The sequence below is a fragment of the Pyxicephalus adspersus genome, chromosome 3 (assembly GCF_032062135.1).
Source record: "Pyxicephalus adspersus chromosome 3, UCB_Pads_2.0, whole genome shotgun sequence".
Classification (NCBI taxonomy): Eukaryota; Metazoa; Chordata; class Amphibia; order Anura; family Pyxicephalidae; genus Pyxicephalus; species Pyxicephalus adspersus.
In genome coordinates this window covers 121,041,745-121,060,677 of record NC_092860.1, presented here as the reverse complement: position 1 = coordinate 121,060,677, position 18,933 = coordinate 121,041,745, and the positions used below count along the sequence as shown (strand labels likewise).

At 36.8% G+C, this 18,933-nt stretch overlaps 1 protein-coding gene across 1 annotated transcript in view; it reads left to right on the top strand.

Annotated features, from left to right (window-relative positions):
- The window catches only part of TUSC3 (tumor suppressor candidate 3), a 139,101-nt gene that overhangs the window by 44,387 nt on the left and 75,781 nt on the right, over positions 1 to 18,933 (top strand). The window contains exon 2 of the mRNA XM_072406193.1: positions 15,655 to 15,824. Within this exon, the coding sequence (XP_072262294.1) occupies positions 15,655 to 15,824 (170 nt within the window). The remainder of the gene's footprint in view (positions 1 to 15,654; positions 15,825 to 18,933) is intronic.

Sequence of the window (18,933 nt, the reverse complement as noted above, 5' to 3'; positions counted from 1 at the left end):
AATAATTATAATTTACACGGAGTGATTGCAGAATGAAGCTCTCGGCCAACCTCTTGTCAAAAAACATTTGAAAGCAACCAAGGACAGCTATTACTTAGAAGACTGGCCTCGGTACACAGCTGTCATGCCACCCATTAGGACATTAACTGAACTTGTTTTCCTTGTCCAAGCCACCGATGAGGACATCAATGCCACAGTCATAATTTGCTTCTTGCAGATGGAGAATATTCTATAGCTGCACGCACTAATCATAGGAGTGTTTGACATTCTGCCATCTAGTCTTTTCAGACTTGATATAAATAAATGGATTGCTGACATTTTAGTTGCCTTGTTGTATTTTTTTCCATTCAGGCCGGTGATTGTGATCATTGTGGTGGAATGTTGTAACGAACCATGAATCTACTGATACTATGGTGCACAGGCATTTGTATTGTTCTTGTAATTGGTAAAATTAGATTTTTGCTTCTGCTTCTGAATCCATTCTGACATAAATAACTCGTTGGTTGTTCTAATTTTGCAATGTTTTTCAGAGGCTGCCAGATTACTTTGGAATCAATATGTTGTCTTTTCAATCACATGATCTTTGTAGACTTGGTTATTTCTTCAATGCAGGGTGTATTATTAGTGCTGTATTCTCAAGGCGAAATGTTGCAGCTAAGTATTGGCATAGGACACAATAGTTCCTGAAAAGGTTTTCAGACACAAAACATATGTTTGCTCTGAAAGTTCTACAATGTAGGAGCATGATGGATTTTGCTAAAATTGCTGTCTTTTTTGTCAGCTGATGAGTTAATTTATACCCTTTATATCTTTGTAGTTTGCAACATTATGTATTCTTTTTTTCTAACATGTCATAAAAAGATGACTAATACACTAACATTTCTCATTTTCTCTATTTAAAAAGAAGTAAAATTATTGAAAAATTCTTATTGCCGAAAATCTATTGAGCTCTGAACTTCCTCTACTAAGCTGACAACTCTGCTTTTACTGCACTGAAATCCCAAGCAGGGTTATTGATCCTGCATGTGCTCTCTGTTTGAAATAAATGACACCTTTTCCGTATCTTATAGAGATGAGGACGGGGGGAAGTAAGTATTCTGTAGTCCAGGAGAGGAGAAAGAGGCTGGGATGCCAACACAACTTGGGATTTCAGAGCAGCAAAGGCACTGTATGGGGAATACTGGGTTTCTGACAGATGAACATGTATGTTACTATATATATATATATATATATATATATATATATATATGTAAGAAACAAAACATGGGAAAATGTGCATGTTTTTTGGTCAAAACATAAACTTTGGTGTTTCTCAACCAGGGTTCCATGGAACTGTAAGGGTTACAGGGTTATATTCTTCCCAATGGTTAGCAATATCATACTTTGAGCAGTGGACATAGTAATTATACCAGAGGTTCCCTGAAGACTGTGGAAGTTATTTCAAGGAGTTCCCCCATGTTAAAAAGGTCAAGAAACACTGCTTTAAAATGTATCCAAGACCTCAATTTGTTATGTTTGTAGATAGGATAAAAATTTTACCTCTTTACCTTCTCAGGCCTCCCAATACCTTTAGCACTTTCTAGCAGAAATCCAGCTTCTTAGTTTGACTTGATTATTCCATGTATGTTTTCTGTTGCCCTATGTGTTTGCTGAAGTGTTGATGTATTTAGAGGTCTTGCCTTAGGAAAACATAAACAATTATTTACACCCTAGGCCCAAACCATCCTTTGTTATCATTATTCTTGCAAACATAAAAATGTTTTGTTGGAGACAACATGCTACGTCATTTATATGCAGAACTAAAATTGGACTTTATTATCCACTAATCAAGAGCCCAAAGAGAAGGAATCCTGCTGTTTTTTTTATAAAGTTTGGGAGCATGTAAAATGGTTTGTATGCTGGGAATTCTTTCCCCACTTTGTCTTCATGCTGCTCAGTGTTGATGCTATAAAAATACCAGAAGAAATATTGCAGCTCCTGGATGATCCAGTTGCTTGAACACAAAGGAAACAGATAGCCAAACGGTACTTCAGATACAGAGAGCCTTGTGAAACCTCCAAGGGACCTGCATACTCTATCTTATACAATGACCTTATACAGGGACACAAAGCACACAAATAGTAAATGGTATTTAATGTTGAACCTCTGCAAATTGCCCATGTGGACTGTTTCACATAGACATCAAGGCCCAAACTGGTTAGGCATTATAGGTTCATTTTAAAACAAAATACATAAACATTTTTCTATGAAGGCATTCTATACCCTCCTCTATGGTTATTATGAATGTTCAAAAAAAAGCTTGTAATATGAAGCCATCTTTTCTTTAATCACAGAAAGTTAATGCTCATTCTACAACCATTTCTGATGTTCCTTATTGATTTTCCAATTAATTGCCTGGTTTTTCCAAAACCATTGTGAGAAGCTCCTTTCCTTCTGGTCTCACAATAGTCTTTTGTTAGATAATATGATGGCCCTCCATTAGAAGTTCTAATTGTACCTGGACTGTACTCAGGCAATGGGAATCTTATTCCATATTATTGTTGATTGACTGACCCACAAGATTTATCAGTAATCATTTCATTCATATACAAAGTATTCACTGATTATACATAATTGCAGCAATTGTATACATAACAAGAAAGCGTCTAAAGTAGATTGAAGTATATTTTACACAGGGCATTGAAAATGTCTGTCCTACTTTAAAAGAATGTTTACAGTGTTGAAATAGATATATTTGCCCTGATTTACTAAAGCTCTCCAAAGCTTGGGAGAATACACTTTCAGAAGTGAAGCTGGGTGATCCTGAAAACATGAAAAGGAATTTTAAAATCATTTGCTATTAGCCAGCAAAAGTTTTGAATCCTGGACCAGATCCATTCCAGGTTTGCTGGATCACCCAGCTTCACTGATGAAAGTGTATTCTCTCCAGCTTTTGAGAGCTTTAATAAATCAGGGTTTAAAGAGTAAGCCCAGGGCCAAAGAGTAAAGTCAGGACCTACAGCTTTTTCTAGTACACTGGGTTGTGGTAAATGTCCTCTCATTGCACTGTCCAGAATGAGGATTTTCAGTTTTGGGCATATTCATCATCCTAGGAAAAAGAAGGCAAAATAGCAAAGATATTTAGTTTTATGGCTGAACAAAAAATAATTACAAAAGATGTATACATGACTTCTTTTTTTCAGTGTCCTGGTTCTTTCAGCATGTAGTCATCACTTCTAGGAAGCTTAATTTGGGTCTGCTCAGTGTCTTATGCGTCCATGTAGAAAAGCTAAAACCCAGAGGAGAGATAAAACCAGAGGTGATATTTCCACACTGCTTTCACCCCTTTCCCTTCACCTAATCCCCTGAGTGGACTTCACATTTTGACACCCAGTCTGAATGCTCATCCCTGTTGGTTTCAATAAATCCTATGTGTATCACCATTCAACCTTTGTGCCTGAGCATTAAATGGATTTCAGATGCACTACGGGGGCAGACAAAAGGTTAAGATTTAACTGACAACTTTAAAAATGATTTTAACTGATCTTATTTGAAAAGCGCAGATCACTTTTTAGTTTAATGATACCACATGCCTTGATAATGGTTGTTTGGATTTTCCTGTGCTGGGTGAATCAATTTACCTGCTTTGACCCCAAGAGTTTCATGTTGTAGAATTATACTGTACCAGTGATTTCTGTCCCTTTACCTCCTCAGTGATCAATTGCACATTTTTCAAACCTAAACCTTACTGATAAAAGAACAGCTGTATTTGTTATTAGCATCTTAACAGAACAATGTGTGCCAATTACCCTTCACTTTCACTGCACTGGTCCTCTTTGGCACACAGATATGCCATACGACATTCTCCGTAATTCCCAGGACTGAAGTGGTAAAGGTGTCTTCAGTAACAACACCAAATGCCTATTTCCACCTACTTTTTATAACAGTATTGCATCAATCAACATGATCTACATATAAGTCATTGTAAAAAACTTGTCTCACTAACCTCCTTTGGTAAAAAAAACAAGTAGTTAATTTTAACTTGTGCGTACCCTGAGAACTGAAAATTATACATTCTTAGATAACTGGAGATAAGTCTTTGTTAAAAATGAACCTGCAGGGTTTTAGCATTTAACAAACTCTTAAGAAATCAATGAATAAAATATGGTAATATATACTTCAGGTTATTTTAGGAAAGCCTATAAAGCCTCCCCTCCGGCGATAATTAAATCCCTTTCCAATACGACCTATATATGTATATGACTATAGTAAAGTGTGTAGTATAGTGTACTATAGTAATGTGAAAGATAGCTGAACCTTTTATACCTCTGCCACGTGATAATTTGCTAACGTTGATATGGCAACTGATTATCTTTGCAGTTGAATTCCATTCTGATGGAACATAGTATAAAGCAATTCTATATTTATTTTGAAATAATGAAATGTATATTTTTTTCATACAACTTGGATATCTATAATCTGTCTTGATATTTGTGTGTTTCTCCTGCATTGTTCAGAAAGAGACGGTGGACAGATAAGTCGAGACACTGTTACTTTACTCATAAAGCAGTGGTCCCCAACTTTTGGAGCTCGCGGACCACTGAATCTACAGACTTTCAGTCCGGAGTCCTGTGTCATTCAAAGGGGAGGAAACTTCCCCTCAAGTGACGTCATCATGTCAGAACCCATCCACTTTACCATCGCAGGTCTGAGCCTGTGATGGGAGAGTGGGCGGGTTGTGTGCAGAGACACAACCCACCCCCCGTCCTGAGCCTGTGATCCGTACGGTGGACATGGGCCACGGCCCGGGCGCCCTCCTAAGTGGGGTCCTTCTCCTTAACTCGCTGGGGGGTGCTCCGGCCAGAGCCGCAGACCAACGCTGGTCTCCGTGCTCTTGCGGCCCACTTAACAGACAGCTGGGAGTTGGGGACCCCTGTTATAGAGGACAAAGGTGACAAGGTCTGTTGATAACCCCAGCAGTTATTCTTGCCAAGTGATGCATTTATACTTCTTTTTTGCACTGCCATAGCCATAGAGTTAGGGAGCAGGGCTTCCATGTATGAAAAGGCACTTGTTGTCTCCCATTATCATTATTATTATTATTATTATTAATATTATTATTATCATTAAACAGTATTTATATAGCAACAACATATTATGCAGCACTGTACATGAAATAATGTACAGATAAAGATGCAAAAGCATTATGACCCGATTAGCCAATCACCAGGCCTAAACCCTAAAAGTGGGGGAACATGTTGTCATCTCCCTTCAAACTACATGAACAAGAAGGTGCCAGAGCAAAGACAGTAATGTTGTAATGGGTAGGCGCAAAGGAATATGACTAGTATAAAAATGTGAAAAGGTGGGTTATATGTTAACAGGCACTGCTATTTTGCCCCAATGAGACAAGAGTGACAGTCTCTTTAACTGGTGTGACATATATGTGTTTCAACCATGTACCGCACTGTTTGCCTAGAATGTGAATATTACTCCTGTCTTTTATAGAAGAAAATTAAAGTAAAATAAAAGAAGAGTCAAGCACACATGAAAGTCATGTAAATCTGAACAGCACTATCCATTATCACACCATACATTATTTTAGAAGGATGAAAAAAAAAGCAAGCGAATGTTAAAGATTAATTAGGCTGGTTAGTGCTAATACATGCTAAATATATTTTCAAGGTCTGTCTCTAAATTAATGTCTCTCTGTAATAACTTCAACATGTCTTGGCAAATGCAAGATAAACTGAAAATTAATTACGCTGTAATGAGTTTATCTTTGTGCCATTTGTAATAGCAGATATTAGGAATAAGGTCGTGCTTTGTGTTTGAGTAAATCCTTTTTAATGTTGTTTTATTTGCTTTATTGCCTTCCCTTTAATGTTTGTAAACAGAATGGTGCAGCACTGTAGATTCCTTTACTTTAAAAAAGTATGGACAGTCACAGTGCTTGGAAGACATTGGAACATGACAGAATGAGGATATTTATATGTGTGTTTTTAAAGAATGGTTCCAGTCAGCAAATAAACCAATCCGTACTCTGAGATGTGCTACATTTTCAAAAGCATCTTCATTTCCCTTAACCTCCCAACCGTTAAGCCCGTACTTTTTCGTATTAAAAAAAGTTGCAATTATCGATAACCTCGTACTTTTCTCACTCCCCACTTACCTGGTCCCGCTGTGCTCATCCAGCGTCGTGTCCGTGTTCCAGCGTCGTCCCCCAGCGTCGATCTCATGAAAACCTGTAACGCTTTTGGTACAGAAATCTAGACATCAGTGTAACGCCCAGGTGGTAAACCTGAATTCTATGTAAACCAAATAACTACTTATGTATTGTGGGTGGACCAGTTTCCTGGAGGCTGTAATGTAAGGATCATATGTGGTCATTTCTAAAGATGGTTGAATTGGGAGAGATTTTATTTAATGAACTTTGCAAAAAAACAACTTGTGTGTTAATTGAAATGATTAATTAGTAGGTTTAATTAGCTATTTTATGTCAGATCAGAGTACAATTAAGTGGTTGCGGGCTTTATGGAGGGATAGAGACCCCAGCAAAGACCGACAACATTTTAAAATTGACCAGTTTATTTATTTTTTGATGGATAAAAAAAGTAGGGTTCATTATTTTAGAAAAGCTCCCTACCTGCAGACGTCACTCTGGGGGAAGTTTGATCTTACTACAGATACATACAGACCACACCAGATGTTGGGAAACTGGGGTACTGCACATACAAACCAAAAGTCAGTAAGTTGTTAACTTCGTGTAGGGAACTGAACATTCTTCTGTGGCTGCTCTGTGCTGAAAACTACTATTGTAAGATTCCCATGGCTAAGATGAAATGAAGACTGTGCTGGGTCTGGATGGTATACATTGCTGCTAGACAGGCAGATGTTTCACCATGTTTTCACTCTGCATGTGCACATAAACATAAAGAGAGAGGGAGAGTAAGAAACAGATTGTGACATTAATAAATGTAAGTATTATTGGTGATTTTTATTAATCATCAGATGTTTTTCAGTGTATATTAGTTTTGTAGTCATTGTCATAATGAAGCTAGATAAATACTCAGTGCTCAGGCATGTTATCAGCACCCTGTCCTAGTCATTTAATTTTACGTCTACACTTATTGGACGTATATTTGTTACAAGAATGCTCAGCACTTGGTATTCTTGCTCAACTGCTAAGCTATTCCACAGTATGTTGCCTAATCAATGCTGACTACTTTTGCCAGTATCAGCAAACGACAATCTCTCAGAGACTAATGGAAAGTGACACTGTGCCTCCAAGAGAATTACAGTAAATTGAGAATTGTTTTTATTACAAAACTTAAAATTAACAATTGTAGAATTTCCCTTGAGTGTGTTTTCTGTGCAGGAGAAAATATTTTGAATATTTGGAAAATGCATTTTCCTTTAAACAACCTTATCTAGCTCAGTGGTGCAGAAATATTTCAAACGATAAAATACAACAGTTTAAACACCAGTTCAGCAACAGAAGGGAACAAAGATATTTGACGATATTTGGAACCGAATATGTGTAACATTTGAAGCCCAACTCAAGCTTTTAAAACTAAATAAATTAAGAATGTATAAGTCAGAACACACAAGTAGCTTCAGCTACAATACTTACCCTATCTCTAGTGTTGTCCTTTACAGACTTACTGCTCTAAACATCTACCACTGGACCTCATCCAGGTTGAATGATGCCAGGGCATCAGGCCTCCCCATGGGGTGTTTCATAAATCCAGGGCATCAGGCTTCCCCATGGGGTGTGTCATCAATTCGGGGCATCAGGCCTCCCCATGGGGTGTGTCATAAATCCACCCATTGGGTGTGTGTCAGCAAGCCTCCTCTTGAGGGGGGGTTGTCAGCAAGCCACCCCAAGGGGTGTGTTATAAAGCCGCCCATTGGGTGTGTGTAAATAAGCCTCCCCTGGGGGGGGTGTTATCAAGCAATCCCAAGGGGTGTGTTATAAAGCCACCCATTGAGTGTGTGTAATAAAGCCACCTATTGGGGGTGTGTCATCAAGCCATTCATGGGGGGGTGTCATAAAGCTATTTTGTGGGGGGGTGTTATCAAGCCACCCTTGATATATATGCATTGTTTTACCTCCAAAGAAATGTGTAACCCTGTTCTACCATCTTTGCAACCCAGCGTTGCAATGGCCATAGTGCTAACCTCTGAGCCACTGTGGTGCCCATAAATGCTGCAACTCCAGTGTAAAAATACAAAGGAACGAGTTATTGCTTGAAATACTAAGCAGCACAGCCATTTAGGTCAAAGTTTAATATTATATATCACACTAAAAATATTTTAAACAGGGTCTGACCTAGCTCTTATAACACTACCTTGTCATTTTTGCTGTCAGCGTAGCATCTTGTAAAGCACTTTTACTGTAAATGCATCACATTGTTATCAGTTGTTTGTGTTATGTGATACCTGGGTCAGTGTGTGCTGCCAACGGAACCTAAACAAAGTATTGCTGTGATTTTGTGCAGCATGCTGTTTACACCTGTGTTTGATGGACAGTAAATGTTTTGAACCTTTGACTTAGAAAAAGCATTTTGCAATCTACCATTACAAAGAAGAAAATACAGGGAACACTGGGTGCCAGTCAGATGTGTGCCATGCAAATATGTTCACAAGTAAAATGCTGGAGAGAAAAAGCAAAATGATTAGAGGGATGACCTTAGCAGACCCCTACTGGAATTTTACTGAGCACTTGGCAGTCTGGAGGTGGATATAGGATTAGGACTTTCTGCCTAACTGTAGATGTACTGTCTTGCAAGATTAGGCTGATCTCCTCCCCTTTTCTTAATTCTCCTCCTGAGCATTACAAATAAATAATTTAGATTCTAAAAGTTGAAGATTATGTCAATAAGTGCTGCAGTGACCTAAATATATATGTAAATATGTCTTTCTTATGTTGGCGCTTATCAGGATAAGGGAGTCCAGATGCTAACCAGTCATATTTCATTTATGACCCAATCATATTATGATGATTTTTTTTATTTGTTCCAACTACTTTCAGAAAACTGTTAGAAGTAACTTCACATCATACATTGCTTTGTTCCTAGCATTGACTTAGACCCAATAGTCTTGGTAGAAGAGAAGTAACAAAGTTCCTACACAATTAGGAAAAAATAAAGCAGTACTGCTTATGTCTACATCATAGACAGTGAGCTCTTGGAATTTATTTCTTTAAGCCTCAGTGGCTTTGCTCCACGATATTCCTGATATTAGTAACTTTTGTGCTACATTTCCTAGCTTTAAGGTAGTGGTTTTCTTTAGTTCTTTTGGATGAGTCCTTAGTAAAAAAAAAAAAAATGTTTCTGGGCTGTTTACTACAGTGCTAATCCCTGTCTACCAGGTTGACACAGCCTAATGCTGAACATTCTAGACATTGTCATGCAAAAGAAAAGTCAAACTTTGCACCTTCCATCCCAAACCCAAAAAACTTTGGGTGTGAGATCAGGATTGCATTGGGCACCTGGATTTCACTCCACAGACCGGTGATTTGATATGACAACAGGAAAACAGGAAATGAACTGAGGGATCTAAGACCCAAAAAAACATAACTATGGGTGAAAAGTAAACATCATCCTTGACTTTTCAAGACAAATTTTTTCCCACTGTCACACTTTTCGACAGAGATCCAGGCCAACAAAAAAAAACCCCCGAAGCTTAACAGTTCTCCAGAATGTCACACTATTCCAAAGGATTAGATAAAGTTAAAATACATTTATTATGTTTATATAATACATAGGTTCCATGAGAATAGAAAAACAGAATAGGGAACCCTTTTCTAATGAAGTTTACCTGTAGAGAAGGGTGGCTAATACATTTTGGATGCTACATGCATACCTGGCTTATGTGTTGACAGAAGGAAAGAGCAGAGCTGTTAATGTGTCATTAAGTCGCTGCTTCTTCATTGTCCAATCTGTTGGCTGTAGTTATATTTCTTAACATGACACTATGGCCAGGCTGTGGATATCAGTCTAATTAATTGTGCTTAACAAGCATGAAAATACCTGTCATTCAATTCATGTGTCTGCTTGACCTGTTAATCCTGATAATTCTAACTCCCATCTGTGAATCAGTCTGTTTCATTGGAAAGCTGTTGCATTGGTAGTGATGACATCTACCACCTGCCCCTGTTCTCAAAATTCAAGGCAGAGTCCCAAGGGAAAATAGTTTTGAGCAGTACAGTCACCATCTATATGATATCTGTTCATCAATTATAAATTATTTTAGAGGGAACTCAATTCCTTTATAGGTATTAAATGTGTGTATGTAGATGATTGCCTGGAATATAGCTTTAATGGAACAGATTAAGGTTAAGGTTAGATTAAGGTTAAAGTTAGATCCTGGCATACCTGGCTACTAGAAATAAATGAACTCCTGTAAACATGCACAGACGTTATGCCATTCCTGTCTGGCCAGTCAAGATGACCAAAGATCCAGATCCTGGAAAAAAAACAGGTAAGGATGCCGAAGAAATAACTGGAAAAAGTGAGTTTAAATAAAAAAAAATGTGAGCAGACACAATGAATATTGATCATTATATTATCACTACAATACAATTTTATAATTAAAAAATTAATATTACCAATATAATTATTAACAGTATTATTATTAATAATAAACAGTATTTATACAGAGCCAATATATTACGCAGTACTCTAATTATGAGCTGCCTTATTAATAAAACTCTACAGTAGGGTGAAGTGAAATTAATAATTCACAATATCCAGTTAATTGACAGAAACAACAGCTTTACCTTTATTAATTAATATTAAACTGTATTTATATAGTGTCAACAGTGTTGAACAGGGTTATCCCCTGTAATGAAATTGTTTTCTGATTTCACAACATAGAGTCAGCTTATAACACTGCACATTAGTAGCTGCAACAAATCTGAGCACACCTGAATTTTTTGGCTTGTGTATGCCCAGCCTCACCAACATTCCCAGCACGTCTGTCCCTGTCCTGTTCCTTTTATTCATTAGATTTCTATCCTTTGTATCATGGAGTCTCAGCATCACATGTGTGTCTTACATAGGACAGTCTGCATTAAACAGGGTGATGGGATATTTACAGAATCCGTGGCACCATGTTGTTCTTTTCCACCAGCCATGATTCAAATGCACTGCTCAGTGAAGCACACAAAGTAATCTCATAGGTTCCAAAATAATATATTACAAAAAGGCTTTATATTAAATTATCATTAGCATGTTGGTGAGGAGGCAATGAATGAGCCAGACATGAAAAATATTACCAGATTTAAGTCCTCTGTGCATGATATGACCTAAGAATAGTGTTAAATTTACCATTCCATGCAGCCTGCGCGAGTTAAATGTTAAGGTCACTGAAATGCAATAACAGCTAATGTGGTTCTATTTCCATATGCAGAACTGTTCTATATATTTACTTTAAACTCACAGATGAACCCTTCATTGGCTCTCATTTTGAACAGTTTCAGCATACCATAGATAAAAGTGTTTGTAAAGTTTCCAGAACAGAAGCACCTAGGACTATTTCAGTATGAGGATAACTGGGGTGGTATTTAGGCAGACATCTTCAGTTCTGGGTACTGTGCCTAGTCATAATTACTCCAATGTGTGCAAAAGAGAACCTGCCTACCCATTATGTTTAAATGGTTAAGTTTATTTGTGGTTTAAGTGTATTTTTTAGACCATCCTGTGTTTGGACGCTTATGGAACTTTCCTGTTTTTTAAAGAGAGGTAGAGAGTGCATATTCCTCTCCCTGAACATCATTCTCGGTAAGCTTAGCAAATATTCCTATTAAATTTGGAAATAATTTTTTTATCTACATAGGAGAAGATACTCAATATTGACCTATGTCTGTAATAATCAATTGGATAATAAAAGGAAAGACATGCCATGTAAACCAAGCTTATTGAGCCTTTCTTTTTATGGGTGTCACAACTCCTTTAATGGTGTCTATAAGACTTGTGTATTTATACAGACTCTGCATTTATGTTTCTTTTCAGCTTCACTTAGACTTTCATGTTGTTACATAGGATTAGAATAAAGTCCCGGCTATATTAAAGTATAGACAATAACTAAAATCTTAAAAAAGGTACATGTAACATATAATTTCTAAAGTAATGATCAAAATTTTGAAATCTGCAGTTTACATTAAAATAATACCTGGTAATCCTGCCATAAAGGTTCTTGAACAAACACTACCTGTTGACAACACTCAGTTCCAGCCTCCCAGTTGTGCTTCTGTGTTTTTGCCCCGCCACATGTCCAATGTTGGCCATTCTAACATACTTTATGCAGCCATGGTCTGCTGTTGCTAGTATCAGAAAACCTGTGCTGAAAAATGCAATGCAGCTATTACAGGAGTACGTGTAGACATGAGGTGGCCATAGGATAAAAGTAGCACTGAAATGTAACATAGGATAAAAAAGGTTAATAAAGTAGTTTTTTGGGGTACATGTGGGCTTTGCACGCTAAATATCAATTAGTTTGCGTTTACATCTACTTAACCAAGTAAGTGTAGTCATCATACCTTAGCAGCTGTTTATATCCACTTGATACGGTAACCCTGAATGTGGAAAGAAATGAAAATTGTGTAAAGTGTACATAGCTAGAGCTCAGGTGAACAATCAGCCAGTGACTGGGAATACAAACTTTCCATTATCCTGGAAGGCAGTAGAACATAATTAACAAGTTAGCTGTGCAGCTCCCTGAGAGAAGAGGGCCTCACTTCTTTCTGAGACAATATATTTTCAGCTTCCTTTTATTTTTCTCTGGAGCCATATTATACAGCTCAACAGTGACTTTCCATCTGTCTGGTGTCCTTTTTCTCAGATTTTCCAACAACCATGTTATGTTTTAAATCAATAAAAAAGCTCCACAAAAATACTAAAGACCACAGTGGAAAGTTATGAAATCGGACCATTTCTTTGATGTGCTAACAATGATTATCAATTAATTGTATGTGTGTTGGTTTTAGAGGATCGGTCAGACTGGCCAAGAATTAACAGATAAGTATGTATGTAGTAACCATCCAAAAACTGGAAAATACCAAAATTTACAAACTTTATGAGTTTAAAAAATCAGTTAGCTTCACATACTTTACAGTTTTATTCCACTCCACCACCCACATATGAAAATGTTAGAAATGTTCCTATTTCTGCAAGGAACTGCTTTGTAATCTTCATGTAGATGCTGCTTCAGATTACAGTTAAAACAAGAAAAACGTTGAGTGCACACAGCCTGGTATTGTCTAAATTGACTGGTCATATTTATTTTGACTGGATTTCATACTCATCATTGGATTAAGCAAGTTATTTGATCTTGTGTATGGCATTATTCCAAAGAGCATTGGTGCTTTGTAACTCACAGCAGCCAAGCAGAAAGAAACCTGCAATTAATTTGCCTATTCTACCACTGACTATAGATGACTTGTGCAATCGATGAACAAATGTGTGCGCAGATGAAACAGAAATATTGGAACAATCAGGATTCAGGGAAGTCCCAGCTTTGTGATGGCTGTCTGTAGCTATGAGTTTTATTTGTTTTTTCACTTTGATAAAGTGTGTAAAAAACACAATAGGGTGAACTTACATTTTTTGGTGCGGTTACCTGTTGTCAGGTACATTGTCATAAAATTTTACCAGAACCTTCTGGAACAGCCATTCTCAACCAGTGTTTCATGAAACCCTAGGATATCTCCAAAGGTTGCCAGTGTGTCCTTTAGCTGCGGCTGCCTGTCATCCCATCTGATGGTGCTTGCATAGTTTGAGGTCTAATGACACATGGCAAGGCCGCAAGCATGACTGCAATGATTTTATAAATTTTTAAAACCTACACGTTATTCTCTTATATGAGGCCTTTGAAATAAATGTTTAACTGAACTCCAGGCAGAAATTTAAATACACAGGAAAAATATAGGAAATGTTTTGTCCACCATGGATTTGTATTTTTGTTTATCCAGACCTGAAAGCAAGAGAAACGTAACCAAAGCTCAATCTTCCCTTGTCTGTCAAAATTAAATACATTTGTCTGGCAATGAGCCTCTTGGTACAACTCTCCAGACCTCTCTACAATTATAACATTGATCCTCTAATTTTACATTAGGTTTTAAGGTTTTTAAGTTTTAAGAGGAACAATTAGTGACATGACATTTGATTTTGTACAGTGCTACATTATAGGTTGATGATCTAAATGAGAAAATAATAATACGGGTGGCAGAGGCAGCCTTATAAGTTTGGAGATAAACGTCAAAGCAGACCTACAGGTAACTCCATTTAGCAGAAGCCTCAGCTTTCCCAGGATTTCAATGAAATGCCTCATTAATTGGAAATAAGGTCGAATAAACTAGAATATATTGTAACTATTTTTTTTTATTCTATGTTTGGGTTTATTTGTATGGTCTGGAAAGAGTCAGCCACTGTTTCTTCAAGCTTTGCCTAAGCATACTTTTATATTAACAAATGTTGCCTATCCATTTTAGTCTTTCATTGAAGTCTTCCATTGAGTTTTGTCCTTGCATTATGTGGCCCTAGAACTTTACCTAGTTTTTATTGTATGCAAATTCATGATTAGGGATTATATGTGGGCATATTGCTTTAAGTATCAACTGAATAGATCTTTCAGCCCAGGAAAATGACATTAATTTTCCAAAGTCCAAGCATTAATTGTTCTACTCTTACCCTTATTTAGATTCCAACAAGCATATGTTACTACTGGAAAAAAACAGAACCTTAGCTATCCTAATCTTCATGATAGTGTTTGTTCTTTAACAACTTGACCAGCTTTGCCATAGCTCTTTACCCTCATCTACAGGCCTTATGGTATAATAAATAGTAATAAATTGGTGAGGCCTATGTAGCTTGCTAGGTTGCAAAAGCTAACTGAACTTGGAAAACTAAATTACATCTGGCATCTGCATGAGAGTCGGTATTATTTTTTATATTCGCACAAGAATTTGCCCTAATATTTGCTGACACCATGGTAAAAGGGTTGAGCAATATTTAGAATGTTAGAATTTTTCAGAACTGTTAGAATTTAAAACACATTGGCAACAGCAAAAATTGTATTGTGATATTTTATGTGGTTATTTTTAGCGGTGTTCTAAGCCGGGCCGTGAGGTGCTTAAGGCATTACAGTAAACCATTTGTACCTAAAGTTTGCAAACTGTAAACTGTGTCTATGAGAACAGACATGCATAGGAAATGTTCTTTTTTTTTGCAACAGACACATCTATTTATAAAATGCAAAAGTAAAGAACATGATAACATTTTCACCACTTTTTTGTTGTTCACAGCTTTTAGGAATTTGACACTTTTATAACATCATATACGAGTACGGGTATATAAACGTGGCAACAAGTTTTATTCCCTGGCAATCAGGCTTTTATAAGTGGAGTGCAGAGGTACTTTAATATGTTTAATAGGATGACAACAAGCTCCATTAACCATATTGTAGTAAATTGTTTATCACTTTCTAAACAGCTGTGAAAGTGGCAAATCAGTTGAAAAAATATCGCAGAACCCCACTTTAGCCAATGCCATTCCAATAGCCAATGCCAATGCCATGTTTAAAGTAGAAAACAAACCATATTGCATGAAAGCCAAAAAGTTTGGGTCTTTAGGCTGTATTTCACTAATAAAAATATTATATGCTTTCATTTAGAATCTTTTAAGTGAAAAGGTGGAGCAGATGATGGAATGGAGCTCTCGACGATCAGTCATCCGTATGAATGGAGACAAGTTCAGGAGATTTGTGAAAGCACCACCCCGTAACTATTCTGTGATCGTGATGTTCACTGCACTGCAGCCTCAGAGACAATGCTCTGTATGCAGGTAACTATATCTGGCCATTCTATTATCTATAAACTGACTTTTTATTGCATTATCGTTTATTGGGTATTGATTGCTTTCATTAAAGGTAATCCCAACGCAAACAGATAAATCCTCAGGTGAAATACTTTGACTGGAGTTACCCAATAACATTTTTGAATTTCTGTTTATCCAGTCCTGAGATGTACACAGCTCTAGCACACAGCACAGCTTTATCGGGCAGGACAGCAGGCATGAATTTATTCTACTGCAATAAATGAATACTAAAAGGTCCACCCCAGTAAGGTACTTACACTACTTTTTACCTTTTCTTCCAGGTCTCAGCCTGGAACCTTTATCTTCAGAAGTGAGCAAAGAAACAAACACCCACTCTCTCTAATTCAGCAAAGTTTTTTAAACACAACTTTACAAATAAATTTACAATGAACATAGAGAATGTCGAAACGAAGCCCACTGACAGTCAGTGGCATAGAATGCTCTGCCCTGGCATTCATTCTCCATTTCAAAGCGTTTGAACCCTAAGTTACTTTTTAAGTATTTTGCACAGTGAGCTGCAATCAGCCATACAAGATTAAACACTGATTTACATCAGTAAGGTAAAGAACAAGGGAGTTCAGAAAAAGCAGGATTTTCTTAAGGCAAAATTTGTTTCAAAAACATTAAAATCTAAAGTTTATTCTTTCAACCATAATAAAGTGGCACACTGTGAGTGTGCTCACATTGTTCAGTGTTATTAGAGTAAACTAATTCAGTACAGGAGAAGAGCCTCCACAGCTGTACAAGAATCTTAACCTGTCCAAAACCTTTTAACCCCAGGGGTCCCCTTTCTCCAGTCTGAGCCTCCTTACCCCTTCGGTGGTTCGCCGTATGATATAGCAACCTAATATTCTTGACAACAAGTAATTATCCCTATATTCATTCCTGAGAACGCAACCTAAACATTGTTCTTTTTTTTCATAGAGATACTTCCAGAGGGGTTTGAAATTCAAAACATAAATAGGTTAATGATAATATGTATGGTTTTATTGTAGCCTATGTGCCATTTTAATATGCTTAACAGAATAAACTATTTGTTTAAGTTCCTTTGCCTTAAGAAAGTCCTGCTTTTTCTGAACTCCCTTGTTCTTTGCCTTATTGTGTATCATTTGGGACGTGGCATTTATAGCTTAAATCTACTCTAGGGGCTCCATATTGATTTACATTAAAGCTGTCCATTTCCACTGCTTGAGGGCCAGAATCTGCACACATTTGTAGTATTTCTCTAACAGACAGACATATTTTTAGTAAGGTGTAGTTTACAAAGAATCAATAAATCAAAAATTATTAATATTAAATAAATATGGTCTGTATGTAGTCCTTGATGTCCTAAGTTTGACAGGCCTGGTTTATATGGTGTTGGATTTTAAGGATGAGTAGAGGTATAAGGCAAATCCATGCAATGTTCATGAAGAACAAATGAAACAAGTTCAATGTGATGGTCTTACCAGATGTTTTTTAATAACCTTTCCCCTCACTCCCCCTGTTAAGCCACTTCCCATAGGGGGATTTCTAATATAAACAGTGTGTAGGCATCTATAATCACCACCATGCACCATGACAGCACTGGGTGGCAAAGCAGCCAGAAACAAGCACCATCACATTTAAATGAAAGTGTATCCTGTGGTGTCTGTATTTGGATAAATCTTACTAGCAGTTCCTCACAGTGGAAAAAAAAATTATTTTAAACAAAGCTTTATTGAGTATTAACTCTTTTTTTAATTCTGGAGAGATGTGAACATTTTATGTTGTAATGTTTATTATGTACTCCCAAACGGCACATCACTGAGCATAACGGTAATGCTGTAGAATGCTTACTGTAGGAAATGCTTACGGCAACTCTGTACACTTACATTATGTCAGTGTTGCAAATAAGCGATATTCTGCAAAGCATACACGTAGCTAGCTCGATATTGTCTTATATCCCAGTAAGGTATCAGATATTATATCTGCAGAATAGAAACAGAGCAGAACAATAGGCTTTTCAAAAATGGGTATTTAGAGAAGAAAAGATATGATAAAGCCATAGTAGACCTTGCTATTGGTATTGTGTTCAAGGAAATGTTTCATGCCTGCAATAAGTCTGGCTTAAGACAGCAATGCGACATAAACCTTCAATTATATGAAAGGAATTGGTTTCAGAAAGAGATGATTGCCAGGGTTTCAATTTGAACCTGGGGTGAGGTATATAAGGAAATGTATTTACCTAAAGCGTGTTGAATGCAAGGAATAGCTTCCAAACTGAAGATTTGACCGACAAAAATACATCTTTAATTCATGCAAAAGACTGAAAATTAGACTTCAAGATAATATTATTTCGATGTGGAAGGTGAAAATGATATTCTAGAGTATACAAGGCCAAATACTATACAGTAATGGTGATTGCTAAAAATTACCAGTCAGCTGCTGAGACTCCAAATACCTGACAGTTTTGTGGTCCCTGCACTGATATTATAGCATTTTACAATGTCAAGAAATGTTATGTTAAGTAGCACATTGGAAGGTGACACAACAATACATTTTACAGCAAGGCGAGTAGTTAGTAGGCTAAAGAAAAAGTAACTCTGAAAACTTACATCTGAACAACAAAGAATTGTGAAGATATGTTAATGAAGCACATTACAGTAATTCCGAAATAAAAGCTAATACAGTAAGTAAATGGCTTTACTGGTATTGGTATTTTTTCCCAAATACAGTTATACTTATGCATTGTATCATTGTGCAAACATCTGTGTCACACCAATGCCCTCTACAGGCTGCTGCTGGAATATACTGCTGGATGAACAAGATATTTTTATTAGCATTAAATCACAAAGGGGGCTGCTGAATCATGCAAAGAAGACACATTGGTGCAAAATGAATTACAGATTTGTTTTCTCCCTCTAAAATATACCTAAACCTAACTACACAATTCTTATATATTCCTAAATATACTAATGTCATTTTTTTATCTGTTTAAATCTTAACCCAAAAAATAGATTAAAAATATCCTGGTAACCGTGAGTTTTTTGTTCAAGTACCTATGGGATAATAATGATGTGTTCCTGTTTGCCATCCTGCATTGTTACCCTTTCCC